The sequence below is a fragment of the Condylura cristata genome, unplaced genomic scaffold (genome assembly GCF_000260355.1).
Source record: "Condylura cristata isolate star-nosed mole 26May11 unplaced genomic scaffold, ConCri1.0 scaffold00008, whole genome shotgun sequence".
Lineage (NCBI taxonomy): Eukaryota > Metazoa > Chordata > Mammalia > Eulipotyphla > Talpidae > Condylura > Condylura cristata.
The window spans coordinates 17,573,035-17,588,147 of NW_004567109.1; the positions used below are offsets into that span (position 1 = coordinate 17,573,035).

Sequence of the window (15,113 nt, forward strand, 5' to 3'; positions counted from 1 at the left end):
GTTGATCCTTCTTCACAGATTCCACATTGATGAGTTCATCCATGCGCTATTTATAACCCAAAAATTAGTATTCGCAGTGCTTTTGTCATCATTCCTAGACATACATACAGCTGGGGAAAATTTGGGTCCCCCAACTGCCGTCTGTCTCCCGTTCCCAGCTCGAGTGGAACGAGGCTTCGCTCTGCTTTCTTGTTGCAGCTCCTACTGTAAACAAGAGGATTGGAGATCGATTTAGAGCTGCTTTTTCAAGTTTTTGTGCTCTTGGGTGGTGGTTTCACTGCCTAACTGGCCCCAAGCGTCGTACTGAAGCGGCCTGTGCCGAGAAGGGCGGGAGCTGCCGTGTGCCCTCCACAGAAAACAGATGTGCTCCGGGCGCCCGGGTCAGGCCGAGCTGTGGTGCTGCTGGCCGGGGGTGCAGTGCAATAACTCAGCAACACGTATTAACTAAGATGTCTTTAAAGAGAAACACGCACAAACACGGGGCGTATTGATTGGTCAGTGAAAATGTGTGAGCAAAGGCTCGCGGGGACCGTTCAGGGTCCGTGAGTTCAGTGCTTGTGGTGACTTCAGAGAACAAGTAATTAGACTCGACTCTGTCAGCCTGACCACAGAGCTCCCTTCCTTCCTCCGTGCATACATGATGAAACTGAACTCCTTGGTGTGATCTTCCAGGTTCTTCAGAGTCCAGAAGGTCCTCGCTGACCTTCCACCCCACCACACCCCCGCAGCCCACTGCCTAAAGTCTTCCATATTTGCGGAGGTCCTCTGCAAGGTCTGTGCCCTTCGCCTCAACAGCCTCTGTCTGCCTGCTGTCTTCTTGCTGAACTCTTATACTTCCTTCGACACCCAACGTAAATGTCACCATCTCTGGTCTCCCTCTGGCAGAACTCGGCCAGAGTTTTGAGTCTCTTGGAGCGCTCTCACGGATCCAGCCTCTGCCGTTCTCGCTTTGAAGGAAGCATGTGGCGGGGAGAGATGTGTGTGACCCTCTCTTAGGTGCACACACTTCATCTAGCATCCTCTCCGCAAATACAAATGGGCCCAGGAGCCATCCGAGGCACCAGGGAACAACAGTGGCGAAACTAAGCCCTGCCCCCCAAGTGCCTGACCCTGTGCCGCTGAGTGTGGCCTGCAGGTAGTGTGGGCTGCTTGCTGTGGACTTGGGGTATGTGTGGCTCCTAGACACACCGCTGGCTGGATTCCTACCGCCTGTGACCCATGCAGTTCCGAAGGCATCTGGCAGTTAATTAGACGACAGCTGCGTCTAAGCACCAATGAGAAGCCCCCAACCCCTGCCCAGTGGCTCCCCTGTCTCCCCGCCTCACCCAGTCGCTGTCTGGCTCAGGTTTTGCCTTCCTAACCCAAAAGCAACACCCAGCCTGCTGAGATGTTCTCTGAAGAAAGCACCTGCCGCCCTCCTTGAGATGTGCCTCTGCCACATCTCAGAGGAGGTGTCCCCCGAGTGCCCGCCGTGTGCCCAGTGCACCGACCACTCACAAGCGCCAGGGGGCTTTTAGGAGGCTTCCTCTCTGCCAGGCCCTGGGCCTCTGTCGGCGGGCTTAACCAGTGAGCAGCCTCATACAGAGCTGATGCTCTTGTCCCCCAATGCAGGCTGCAGACGGGAGCCAGCGAGCAGAAGCCAGCAGCACCAGAGCCCAGCCCATGGCCCACCATTGTGGGTGCTCGGCCTGGCCCTCGAGCCACCTCTCAGCATGGCATGTCTCACCGTGCAGTGCAGAACCAGGAAAGAGTCCAAATTTAAAAGTCACAGAGTTGAGATTCCAAATACAGAGTGTGTGCTCCAGACACAGGCGGTGGGCCCAAATGCAGGGGTGGGGCCTCCCCGCAGGGGAGCGGGGTACAGGTGCACAGGCCGTCTGCATGCCCGGATCTTCCCCTACAGACCAGGAGGCCCCTGGTCCTGCAGGCTCAGCCAGCCCCAGCCCCACCCCCGGCCATTCCTGCATCACTGTGTGGGGCTGGAGACCCTGCCCCACCTTTCAGATCCTCCCTTATCTCTGTAGTCCAGCACGGAACACAGCCATCGTGCAGCTGGGCCTCAGTGCTGATTCATGAATCTAAGGCCAAGAATTAGGGGCAGGCAGCAGCCCTGGTCAGGGGAGGGCAGTCACTGTGGAGACTGCGGGGCTGTGTGCGCTCCCGAGGGCACAACCTCCCTGCCACCCCTCCTGCACTCAGTGTTCAGGTGGAAAGACGCCTGGATGCTGCAGCGACCGGGTGTGGGGTGAGAGGAGGCTGGGCCAGGCCCCAGCCGTGTCTTCTGCAGCATGAGCGGCCGTGTGGCTCTACTGGGTTTATCACTTGGTCATCAAGGACAAGTTGGTGAGTTCCTGGGAGTCACAGGCTGGTCCATTTTATGTCCCCAAAAATTTCTGTCGGCGTGAGTTGATTTGTTCCCTCAACAGAAGGGGCCCACCTAGAACCACCTCCGTTAAGTTCACTACGATACAGTCCAATGATGATATAGAAGCTCAGAGCCATGGAAGCCCAGAGCTGGGCCTAAACCACCCAAAGTGGTGCCACCAGGAAGGCCTCCTGGATCAGGCCAGGCAAGAGGCCCAACACATTTGGGCTGGAGACAACGTTTGGGCGGCATCAATTTCCAAAGTAACTGAAGCTACCAGAAGGGAAGGCCACTGAGGACTGACTAAAACCTGCCTGGAGCCCTGCCTTGAGAGACCCCCAAGCAGAGGGGTAATTCCAGACAGGAAGGAGAAGGCAGCCGGATGCCCACTCGTCCCACAAGCCCAGCAGCTGGAAGACAAGCAGGGGCAGAGTGGACCTGTGGCTCTCCCCTGAGAGGAAGTCGGGATTCTAGGCTCTGTGCCCCGGAAAGTGAATCCCTGAGTTTTCTGGGCCTGGGCAGAGGCAGGAAGGCTGGGGCCCAGCCAATGGTAGTTTCAGCTGTGGCTCCTCCTCCGGCCGGCCGGCAGCAGAATCCAGCAACTCCACAGACTCTGTCCCAGGAACAGGCTTCCCCAGACACCCTCGCTGGTTCTGACATGTGTGCCGGCTGCCTGCTGAGTCTGCCTGCTGGCTGCCGGGAGCCGACACCCAGAGAGCCCTGAAGAGTCTCCACTCAGGTAAGGTCACATGTGTCCAGATGTGCCCCTGCACCTCGGCACCCTGGCAGAGGAGCCTGCTCTGATGGAGGAGGGGAGAGGTGGCCTGGGAACACCCGCACCCTGAGTCCCAGGAGTGTCAGCCCCGGCAATGAAAGGCTCCTCCCTCATTCCTCTGGGTTCTTCCCTGTTTGCTCTGGGTTTTTCCACTCTCCCCAGAGCAGAAGTGGGAGCCAAGGACTGAGTGAAAGAGGGGCTCACGGGGGCGGGAATTGAGCAGGTGGGGCAGCCATGCCTGGGCCTGCAAAGCCCCGCCCCGCTCCGCCCCAGGTGGGCTGGGCCAGAGGCCCTAGGGACCGAGGGCTGGAGCCTCCCTGGGTGTTCCCAGAGAAGCTGCCAGGAGTTCCGCCCACCTTAGGCAGGACTGAGGAAAGACAAGCCGATGATTCAGAGAGGAGGCCCCATATCCAAGTGGTAGGTGGTGTAGACACAACAGTGGAGAGACGAGTGGGGAGCATAGACACCCCAGCCTCTCTCCCCTGGGATCTGCCAGGTGGAGAAGGGAGTGGACACAGACCAGGCAGGCAGGAAGCTTCCTGGGACTGAAGGAAAAGGACCCAGGCCCAGAATGCAGGCCGTGGAGCCAGCCTGCCTGGGCTCAAATCCTAGCTCGGCCTCTCACTAGTAGATGTAACTGTGAACAAATTATCTAACTTTCCTTCTCTGTAAACTGGGAATGAGAATATCCTACCCCTGCCTTCACTTGCCGTATGGATTCCTACAGGGCATTTAGACCCCTGTCTGGTGCTACATCAAACACCAGCACACGCCGGCTGGTCCCACTACCCTGCTTATCTGTCCAGGTTACGCTGGGTCAGGGCAGCGTAGGGACCTGCAGCCTGACCAGCACCCGGGAGGGCGTAGGAAACCCTGAGAGCCAGAGGCTGTGAGGGCAGTTTCCTGGTCCCTGGGGACACACCACGGTGCAGACCCCAGGGGCCAGGAAGGGGGATTCCATGAGAGGAGGCTGACACCCCGCACTCTAGGCAACTCTCAGAGTCCTCAAAAGGAGGTAAATCTGGTCCCTGTGTGTTCACCCCACCAAACGCACCAGCAGAACTGACGAGAGGACCATGTCCCTTTTTGGTGTCTTCACAGGCTGTTTTACAAGATGATTTTAAAGAGAGAGAGAGTACTGTGGCTGATGGAATTTGGGCAATGTCGCATATTCTGTCCAATTTTTAGAGATTTGCGATGTGCAGAGATGAGCATGGTCAAGTCAAGGAACCTATTTAACTTTGCCGAAGGCAGTGCTGGCCTCCCTCCCTGGACAGAATCCTTTTCTTTCCCTACTCCCGCTGCCAGCCTATTGAACAGGGCTCCCGGGAACACCCATCCGGGAAACCCTGGAATACCAGGCTTTACTCTGGGATGCCTGTTGTTTAAGGAGAACCACTGATCCCAAATGGGTCTTTCTGCTGCCTTGCCACTGGCCGTGCTGCCCATATATTCATGGGGTGTCAGCCCAGAAGGTAGACAAGGTTTGGGGACAAGGTCCCATATTCCTCTGCAACCCCAAGTCAAGTCAAGGGTGCAGAGCAGGGTCGCCCAGGCGGGGCTGTCCGAGGGAGACAGTAGAGCTCAGGAAGGCGAGGGTCCTCCCAGCCCCCCGGAGGAGCATGGGCACAGAGCGAGGAGGCAGCGTGGCCTCTACCTTCTCCTATGGGGCTGCAAGGCCGAGCCTGGGCCCTGGGAAGAGTGACTGGCTCCCAGACCTGCCTTCACCCACCTTTACAGGTAAGAGCTGGGCTCTGTGCTAATTACTCGAGTCCCAGCTCTGTACCTGATAGTTGTGTGGCCCTTAGAACGCCCCTAAACCTGTTTCCTCCACCTATAAAATGGGAACAATCCCACAACCTGGCTTGTCCTGGGCGGAGAATGAAACTCCCCGACGTCTCCCGTAAAGCGCTCAGAGCAAGGACTCTGTCACTGTGACAAGTGATTATTAACCATTTCCCTACAGCAGCAGACCACACCCAGCTCCACCATGAACTGGGGGGTCTTCGAGGGTCTCCTGAGCGGGGTCAACAAGTACTCCACGGCTTTCGGGCGCATCTGGCTGTCCCTGGTGTTCATCTTCCGCGTGCTGGTGTTCCTGGTGACGGCCGAGCGCGTGTGGAGTGACGACCACAAGGACTTCGACTGCGACACCCGCCAGCCGGGCTGCCACAACGCCTGCTTCGACGAGTTCTTCCCCATCTCCCACGTGCGCCTCTGGGCGCTGCAGCTCATCCTGGTCACCTGCCCCTCGCTGCTGGTGGTCATGCACGTGGCCTACCGGGAGGCAAGGGAGAAGAAGCACCGAGAGGTGGCGGGGGATGGGGGTGGGCGCCTGTACGTGAACCCGGGCAAGAAGCGGGGTGGGCTCTGGTGGACGTACGTCTTCAGCCTAGTGTTCAAGGCCAGCGTGGACGCTGGCTTCCTGTACGTGTTCCACTCGTTGTACCCCAAATATACCCTCCCTCACCTGGTCAAGTGTCACGCGGCCCCGTGCACCAATCAGGTGAACTGCTTCATCTCCAAGCCCTCAGAGAAAAACATCTTCACCCTCTTCATGGTGGTCACAGCCGCCATCTGCATCCTGCTCAACCTGGTGGAGCTGGCTTACCTGGTGAGCAAGAGGTGCCGGGAGTGCCTGGCTGCGAGAAAGGCCCGGGCCCCAGGTCTGGGCCATGGCCCGGCCTTCGCCCTCTCTCCCCACCAACAGGTTGACCTCCTCTCGGGTGACCTCATCTTTCTGGGCTCAGACACCCACCCCCCCCTCATACCAGACCACCCTCAAGACTACATGAAGAAGACCCTCCTGTGAGGGGGGCTGGCTGCCGGGGTGATGGGCCAGGCCTGGCTCAGAAGGGTCCAGTGACTGACGGGTGCAGCCTTGGGTTGGAGATGTTAATGTGGACGGGCATGAGGGTCAGACAACCTGAGGGGAAAGCCCTATTCCTCAGCTGCTGCCCCCACGGCTGGCCTTGGACCAGTTATCCTTTCTCTGCACCCCAGTTTCCTTTTGTGTAAATGGAGATGCTGAAGCCCACGGCACAGGGATGCTGTTGTGAGGACAGGCGTGCCCCTTCAGTGTGGGGTCTGTAGTCAGAGCTTAATAAATTGAAATTAATTCATCCACACGCAAGGTGCCCTCTGGTCTTTACACTCGTGTCTCCTCAGACGGTCGGTGGTTCATCCTCTCTGCCTGTCCCAGGACTGACTTGGTCTTCCATGTGAGGCCCCTTCCCCGTAGAGGGACCACACTGCTTACTCAGATGCAAATCTAGTCTTTATCCCCAGCTGCACTTCTAGGCCTGTGGGTTGCCGCCAAGAGAACGGAGCTCTGTGCAGGTACCGTAAGTCACAATGCAAAGTCCAGGGCTCCATGTAAGTCACACACTTGCTTTTGAACCCCGGTTCCACTGGGGCTCCAGGAAAATGGCTGCCCACCAACAAGATAGGCTAATACTACCCCGAGCGCTTGCCGTGAGGATCAATGAGCTCACGGCTGTGGATGGGGTTAGCTGACCGTAAAAGGTCACGTAAATGTTAGTCATTGGTGCTAGGAAGTGCCCGACAAGGGTCCCTCCTGGCTGCACATGAACTTCACATCTGCAGCCAGTACCTCTCTGGGTCACACGCCAACTGCCTGCCCCCAAGCCCAGAAGCCCAGGCCCACAGAAGACAGTGGTCTGGCTGGATCTGGCCCTGGGCCAACGGGGGCATTTCATGATGCTGACCTGCATGTCCTATGCCCACCAGGGCAGTGGGTCCCTCATTGAGAAGAGTCACAGCCCTCTCCATCCCCAACACAACTCATGAACAGTCCAAGCTCTAGCCCCAGGAATGTCCCCTCTTGGATGGGGTGAGCTCCTGAGCTTGATACAGGGTACCCCTTTCCATTGCCAAGGACCTCAGAACTAGGCTTCTGAAGAAGAGGGCAGGAGGGGGTTCTTGGGCAAGGGGACAGGCCAGTAAGGCAATGGGGAGAGGACAGGGGCAATGGCATGGGTGTTGACCTGGGCCTGGGCATGAGGGTACCAGGCTCCTGCCCCCCACCCCTCGCTGCAGTCTCACCTGCACATCTGCCGCCCAGGAAGCCAGACCCAGCCATGCCGGTGAAGAGGAGAGGAGGCGTGGGCCAGGAGAGAAGAGCCGCAGGTGTTTGTTCTGAGTATGTGCCCGGGGAAGTCCGCCCGCCGCCTGCCCACCCGCTCACTCTCATTCGGCTCATTGGCTCAGAAAGCCCCACCCAGCCAGGGAGTAAGCAACAAAAGCTGCCTCTAGGAGGCCCTTGGGCAGACAGAGAAGCCCAGGGACAGGAGGGCAGCGCTGGTCCAAGAAAGGTGAGACCCACATCCGGCAGGAGGGCAGGAGGCTGCGCTGGGATGCCAGGACCCGCGGGGGCTCTGGTGTCTCGGGCTGTGGGCTGGTCTTCAGGGAGGACCAGGAGCGATGAGGGTCAGGGGCCCTGAAGAAATTCGAGGGACGCTCCAAGGAGGGAAAGGAATGTCCTGCTGGGCCAAAGAGAGACCAGGGAAGAACCGAGGAAGGGGTGCGGGACCAGGAAAAAGTGGGGCCTCAACTCAGTTGAGCAAATGTCTATGGTGTGCTCGCAGGCCTGGGCACAGCCTGGGTCCCGGAGAAGCAGATGAGAGAGATGCGGAGGCCGCATTCCTGAAGTTAATGGTCTGGCGCGGAGGCGGGTGATGGGACACTTGAGTGCGCATCCTGCCGGCAGAGACCAGAGGTGCTCAGAAAGTGTCCCCGGAGCCAAGCTGATAGGTAGAGGCTGGGAGGGGATGGGACATGTCATCACTCCAGATAAGAGGTTGAGCACCTGGGACAGGGGCCAGACAGAAAAATATTGGGCGACTTTGCTGGAAAATAGCTGCTGAGCAGACAGAGCCGATGGGTGTCTGCACAAGAGAGGAAATGGTGAGGGGTGGGGGGGGGGGCAAATACTGTGCCTGAGTCCTGTTGCTCCCTAGTGCTGGAATGGTTGGAATTCCAGAGGAACCCACCATGGCTGCAACAGTCAGCCCTCAGGCCCAGCACCACGTGCGGGTGTCGGGAGGCTGCCAAGCCTCCATGTTTCCAAAGAGCCTGTTTAGTTTGGGAGAGGTTGTCAGGGCTGGGGCATCCTGGGGCCAGAGGAGGGAGGATGGAGATGGCTCGGGGGTCTGCCCATGAAGCTGATAGAATCATGCCCGTGAAGCTGATAGAAACATGCCCAGCTCCTGTTGGCACTCAGTAGAAGGGGGGGAATTCAGAGGCTAAAGGTAGAAGTGCCCCCCCCCGCCCTGACCTACCCCTGGCAGCTGATGGGAAGTCAGATCCTCCAATCCAGTGCGTGCTGCTATCTCTTTAGAACTCATGTGACCCGCCGGGCTGAAACTCGGAGTCAAAGAGGTTGGCAGGCATGTCCGTGCAGGCGATTATCGCTCACACTTATCTCTCATTTTACAGAATATGACACTGATTCTGAACTGAAAGACAGAAGTTCGAGACCGACTGTCGCTTCCAGCTGTGGGGCTCGCGGTGCCTCTCTGGCCTTAGCTTGCTCCACTGTGCAATGGGACCAGTGGCAACGCCTCCCCCGCCAAGTCACTGCAACTGAGGACATGATGATGCAGGGGTTGTGACGGTCTTGCCAACAACAACTTTAATAAAGGGGGCCCGTTCCCAGGTTCCCTCAGCCTCTTGGCCCTGGGCCTGAGTGGGTGCACACGTGTAGGCCTGCCCACGCGAGGACTCGGTCAGCATGAACTGGGCATCCCTGCAGGGCCTCCTGAGCGGGGTCAACAAGTACTCCACAGCACTCGGCCGCATCTGGCTGTCGGTGGTGTTCATCTTCCGCGTGCTGGTGTACGTGGTGGCGGCCGAGGACGTGTGGGATGACGAGCAGAAGGACTTCGTGTGCAACACCAAGCAGCCAGGCTGCTCCAACGTCTGCTATGACCAGTTCTTCCCCGTGTCCCACGTGCGCCTCTGGGCACTACAGCTCATCCTGGTCACCTGCCCCTCGCTGCTGGTGGTCATGCACGTGGCCTACCGGGAGGAGCGGGAGCGCAAGCACCGCCTGAAACACGGGCCCAGCGCCCGGTCCCTGTACGACAACCCCAGCAAGAAGCGGGGCGGGCTCTGGTGGACATACCTGCTGAGCCTCATCTTCAAGGCCGCCGTGGACTCCGGCTTCCTCTACATCTTCCACCGCATCTACCGGGACTATGACATGCCCCGCGTGGTGGCCTGCTCCCAGGCGCCCTGCCCCCACACCGTGGACTGCTTCATCTCCCGGCCCACGGAGAAGAAGGTCTTCACCTACTTCATGGTGGCCACAGCCGTGATCTGCATCCTGCTCAACCTCAGCGAGATGTTCTACCTGGTGGGCAAGCGGTGCCTGGAGACCCTCGGCCCCAGACGCCGGCGGGCTCGTCGCCGGAGTCACCTCACCGATTCGTGCCCCCCGTATATCCTCTCCCAGGGAGAGCACGCCCAAGATGGGAACTCTGTCCTGATGAAGGTTGGGTCGGTCACGGTGGATGCCAGTGGGTACCCATAACCTGGAAGAGGACCCGCTGTCCAGGGGTGGGGGCATCTTCTCTATAGCAGGAAAGTTGAGGGAGTTGACCCAGGAGGAGCCAGGTCAGTTTGGCCTCTGGGTCCTAAATCTCGGGAGGTGGGAGGTGGTGGCTGGAGGGGCTTTTGTATATGGACATAGGCTATGTCAAAACCCTAAATAAATGTGATCTTTCCCAGTACTTTGTTGACCAGGAGGGGAGTGATGGGTAGCAGGGTGGTTCGTGATGAACTCAGCGGGCACCTGAGCCCCAGAAGCTCAGATCCAGGGCTCGCCCATCACACACACAGTGTGTCCCCAGGGCATGGTGGAGAATGCCCAAAGGCAGGGATACCTGGACTAGCTGACCATCGCAGCAGAGGGACCCCGGAGACCTGTGCCTGAATGTCGGTTTCCAAGAAGTGCTGCCCAGACAAAGGTGGGGGCTCAGGAGACTTCTGGCTGAGTCCTCAACACCCACCAGCCAACCACCCCACAAGTCGCCTGAGGCCCCTGGGCAGCTCACACTCAGCCCCAGCCTGCCCTTCCTTGCTCCTCAGTCTCCACAGGAATGGTGCTGCCATCCCCCTCTGACCAAGCTGGAAGTTGACCTGCCACCCCCATTCCTTCCCCATCCCCAAGCCCCTCACACCCCACTGCCACACCAAATCCTGCCAACGCCAACCCCAGAAGCCTTCTGAGTCTATCCCTTCTCTTCCACTCCATAATCTTCCCACCCCTTGAGGAGCCCTTCCCTCCACTAAGAGGACAGACTGTTCTATACCCAAATATGACTATCATTCCTCCACTTAAAATTGTCCCAGCACTGGGTCTCCCTGGTGGCACAAGGGGTTAAAGCACAGCACTATGAATCTCTCCACAGACACTGCAGCACGAGTTCAATCCCCAGCCAGGGAGCTGACCCACATGACTCTCCTGTCTCTCCTGCTGCTCCCCTCAGCAGTGCATTTCAGTCCATCTGCCTGTTCTGCTCCCCACTCTGTCTCTGGTGAATCCTCTCGCACCTCCCCACTACACCGCTGGCCTATACCCCAGTTCCTGTATACATCAATAAATCTTTAAAAAAGAATTCTTGCAACACTTCCCATCCATTGCCCTCAACCTCCCACCCTCATCTCCCCAACCTCACCCCTGCTCCAATAATTCCAAAGGATTCCTGGCTCCCTCATCACATGCCTCAGGCCTCCTGTTTGGTGACGTCACACCTGCTCTCCCCTCTGCCTGGAACACCTTCCTCCCTCTCTGGAACCCTTCCTCAAACCGGAAGTGCCCTCTCCACGGCCTTCTCCTCCGTTCCCTCTCACCATAGGCCTGAGAACCCCTCAGGGCCAGGATACTAGTCATCAGCACCCCAGCTGCCTTCGATGTTTGCTCTATGAGTAAATCCGGAAGGGACTTTGTCTTTTTATCTGTCTCCACCACACCTAGCCCAAGGAATTCAGAGAAGTGATTTCTAATGTGCTCGTGTGTTTTGTCAGTTTAGCTAAATCCAGCCTCGAGGTCTCATTTTAGGTGAGGGAACTCGGCTAGAGAGGGGGAAGCGCTCCCTACCATAGACCACGTCCCCTGTGCCCATGGAGCACTTTATACCCGCTCTTGACTTTGGGACAAGATCAGCATCCCAGGAAAGAGCCAGGAGTTTGTGGGAAGCAGCAAGGGACTTGAGCTCAGCAGGGTCTGGGCTAAGGCAAACATGGCCTGAGCCTGCTCCCTGTGGGGTGAGGTGCCTTTGGATCATAAGTCCCGCCATCGAGGCGTCCCCTCTGAGGTAAGGGCATCCTTCCGTGGATTCCACATCAATTAATCATTGGCTTCATACCATCCCAAGGGCAAGAGGGCTGCAGGAAAGCGTAGGTGGCTCCCACATGGTCAAGGTCAATTCTCCAGGGCAAATCCAAGTCATGAGAGGCCAGTATTTACCACTGAGGAATGGGAGACCCCCAGAATGGGGACATGAGCAGGGCACCAATACCAGCTACTGAACGTCTGACCCCAGGAAGTAGGGGTGGCCCCCTACTCTAGTCCAGACCACAGCAGTGACCACCCAACACCGGAGAACAGAGAGACACTCCCAACCAGCCCAGAAGCACCCGTCCATACTGCTCAGATCAGGGTCACCCCCCAGTGAAGCCAGGGGGCCAGCCACAGTCCACTCCCCCTAAAACTCCAGATTCCCCACCCCGAGGGCTGCCGCTGAGTGAGCATGAGGTGTGCACCCCATCCCCGGCCTCGTCTTAAAGGGTGCTGTTCCCAGAGTTCTCAAGGCCTGAGTCAGGTGGAGGCCAAACCCCATCTTCACAGCCTAAACCCCCAAAGCGAGCTGGGACAACTCCTCTGGGAAACACTGTCTTGTCCTCAGTCCCCATGCACTGAGACCCCCAAGGGCTCCCACCCCCACCCCGGACCTCCAACTCCACTTTCTTGACATTTTCCATGCAGCTTGGCCCCTGATTTCCCTCCCACCCCTGCCCTGCTCTATTGCTGCTGCCCACTGCTCATTCATAAAGCGCTTGGGCACATGACTCAGGGTCCCCCAGGATTCTCCCATGACCATCATGCTTCTCTCTGTCCTTTCCACCCTCACTGCTTCCTCCACGCCACTTAGTGGCCTGCTCCCTCGGACCGCCCCCCAGAACTTCCCTGCCTTTAGAGGTTCCTGTTTGATTCAAGTCGGCAAATAGTTATTGTTCACTGTTATGTGATGAACCCCAGGCAAACTGCTGAAGATTTGTCTGGGAAGACTCAGGCACTGGCCTCAAGGGCCTTGCCTTCCAGCAGAGAGGAGAGCTGTGAAATGGGGGGGGGGGTGCACAAGGGGCCTCCGGGAGGCTAAGTCTCATCCATTAGCCAGGAGCCCAGGAAAAGATCCCCTGAGAGTTCTTAAGCTGACACCCAGAGGATGAGGAAGTTTGCCAAGCAAAGGGGTGGCAAGGTCCCCACAAAGGGTGCAGGCATGAAGGCCTAAAGGAGAGCAAGCCTGAAGACAAGGGTGGAGGGGACCCCGAGAGGGCTTGCCCCAGGAAGGAGGCCTGGTAAGAGTTTGGCTGAAGCATACAGGACAGGACAGGACCATGCAGCGCTTTTCCTGCTTTTATGCTAAAGACAATGGAAAGTCATCTAAGAAACTGACCCAACTACTGCGTGGCCATGGGATGGAGGGGCCACGGCATGGAGGGGCCATGGCGTGGAGAGGCCACGGCGTGGAGAGGGGCCCTGGGAAGACTGCTGTCCTGCTACCTATTCAGAGCCAGATAGAAGAGTCGAGGGAAAAACACAATGTCCTAAAACAACCTAGGGCGTGGGCCTAGAGATGGAAAAAATTAGCTGTGTCTGGGAAATGTTTGCCAAGTAGAATCAAAAAGATTGGGCGATTTGGTTGGGCGTGGGGTTCAGGGAAAGCGAGGAATCAGTGACACCCAGATTTCTGGCTCTGCTTGGTGGGAACTTTTCCCAAAAGAGCCCCAGTGGATGAGCAGGTTTCGGGAAGACTGGTAACCCCATTCTCAGACTGCTGAGTGGGGTTCACAGACACCTGTTGCCTCCCCTCTTCTGGACCATCGCAAGTGCCCCTCTTGTGGAAGCTGACCACAACTGCACTTACCGCCAGTCGTGGACACTCCACGTCCAGTGTGTTGACCTCCCAGCCCCTTGACTGTCTTGTAACCAACAATCTTTATCTCCACCCGGGAACCCACGCACATGTATGCTCATACCCAAGACCTTATCTCGCCAGCACTGCCTCATCTCCTGGCTACACCTTACACACTCCAGCTCCCTCCCACTCCCGCCATCCTCCTGCCCCATCTGTTGATTCCTGTCACCATCACCCTTCACTTCCTCCCCTCCCTCTCTCAGGACTTCAAATCCATGTAGTTGCCACAATGTCCTCCACTCCCTTGCTTTTCTGTGCTTCTAGAGTTACTCATCTGGCAAGACCCTAAGCCCAGTTAAACCCAGCTCACCCATTCCACAGCCCCAGAGAATAATACAACTGGCCTAACTGGTTTCTAATAAAACTTCTGACCACAAGACTCAATGGGTATTCAGCACCTCTAAGAAATGCTCTGTTTTCCTAAAACTTTAATCTTATTCTCCAGGATGAGACTATGCTATCATACCTTCTCCTCTTTCCTCCAAACTCCAGCCTCTGCTCCAATGCTTCGTGCCCTGGTAGCCAAGGGAAACAGAAGCAACAGGAGGTGTCCCCCACCATGCCTGCCAGCCCCCGTGTGAGTTTGCTCTGTCTCCTGCCTTTAGGGAGAGTGAGGATACCACTCTTCTTCTCGTACATTCCATTTGGATGCTGGACCCGTCCCCTCTTCCTGCTCTGGACAGTGCTTCATGGTTCTGCCTCACAATTCGCCTTTCTGTAAAGGCACCATAACGTTTTCATCTCTCGCTTTTCTTAAATGTCTCTTGTCACCACCTCCTTCCTCAATCATTACCCCAGTTACAAGCCAAATCTTCCAAAAGTTGTCTGGCTTTGGTCTTCCCACCTCGTTATCGCTGCAGTTAACCCCTCTCCTCAGATCACCGGACGCCAACGAGTTGCCAAATCCAACCGTCAGTTTTTCCTCCTCACCTGACTCCCTGAGCAAGTTCACCAGTGCGACCTTCTCCCTGACCATGTCTCCCTGGCTTCCAGACAGCCCCCTCTCCTGACTCTTCCACCTTGCTGAACAGGGGATTTCCATCCATACCTTCTGCTGATCTCTACATGCAGAGTGCCCTGGGGCCCAATTCTCTACCCAATTTTCTCCTCTGTGATCTTGCCCAGTACCATCTATAAAATCTTCTATAAAATGATGACTCCATATTTATATGTTCAGACCTAACCATTTCCATGAGTATGAGACTCAAGTACCCAACTTCCTATTGGTCATCCAAAAGAAAGCCCTGGCCCGTCTAATAGAGAGCAGACGTGTGTTCTTTCCCAGGCTTCCCAACTCTGGAATATGACTCCCCTCCCACCTAGCTGTTCAAGCCTGGAAATCTCTTTTCTCATAATCACATCCACACCATTAGCAAATCACATTGGAAAAAATACCAAAATAAGTTCAAAATCCAATCACTTCCTCTCATCTCAAACCAAGTCACTGCCTTCCACACCCCCACGCCCGCAGTAGCTGCCGCCTACCTTCACTGTTGCCCCTCTGCAATGGCTCCTCCACAGGGCCATCTGGAACAGCTTTCTGTCAGGTAATTCATCTAAGGCATGCTCTGGTTTGAAAGTCTCCAAATGGCTTCACATCATGGCCATTAAAAATTAAAATAAGCGCCCTCTCTGGTGGCACAACAGGTTAAAGCACAGCACTACAAAGCTAGCTATAGCCACTTTACAAGTTCTATTCCCAGCCAGGGAGCTGACCCACATGGCGCAGCAGACCTCTCCTGACCCGCCC

The 15,113-nt window shown here is 56.9% G+C and overlaps 2 protein-coding genes across 2 annotated transcripts; both read left to right on the forward strand.

Annotated features, from left to right (window-relative positions):
- The first annotated feature begins 3,015 nt into the window (after window positions 1–3,015).
- GJB5 (gap junction protein, beta 5, 31.1kDa) lies at window positions 3,016–6,259 on the forward strand. The gene is made up of 2 exons (XM_004678769.2): window positions 3,016–3,104; window positions 5,107–6,259. The coding sequence occupies exon 2, from the start codon at window positions 5,131–5,133 to the stop codon at window positions 5,950–5,952; it is 822 nt and encodes a 273-aa protein (XP_004678826.1). The 5' UTR covers window positions 3,016–3,104; window positions 5,107–5,130; the 3' UTR covers window positions 5,953–6,259.
- A 2,633-nt stretch (window positions 6,260–8,892) lies between these two features.
- On the forward strand, window positions 8,893–9,693 carry GJB4 (gap junction protein, beta 4, 30.3kDa). The gene has a single exon (XM_004678770.1). It carries the CDS (start codon window positions 8,893–8,895, stop codon window positions 9,691–9,693), a length of 801 nt encoding a protein of 266 aa, XP_004678827.1.
- The last annotated feature ends 5,420 nt before the right edge of the window (window positions 9,694–15,113 follow it).

Bases quoted from the DNA above. Each gene is read 5' to 3' on its own strand.
- GJB5 (XM_004678769.2), top strand. From the start codon at position 5,131: ATGAACTGGGGGGTCTTCGAGGGTCTCCTGAGCGGGGTCAACAAGTAC.
- GJB4 (XM_004678770.1), top strand. From the start codon at position 8,893: ATGAACTGGGCATCCCTGCAGGGCCTCCTGAGCGGGGTCAACAAGTAC.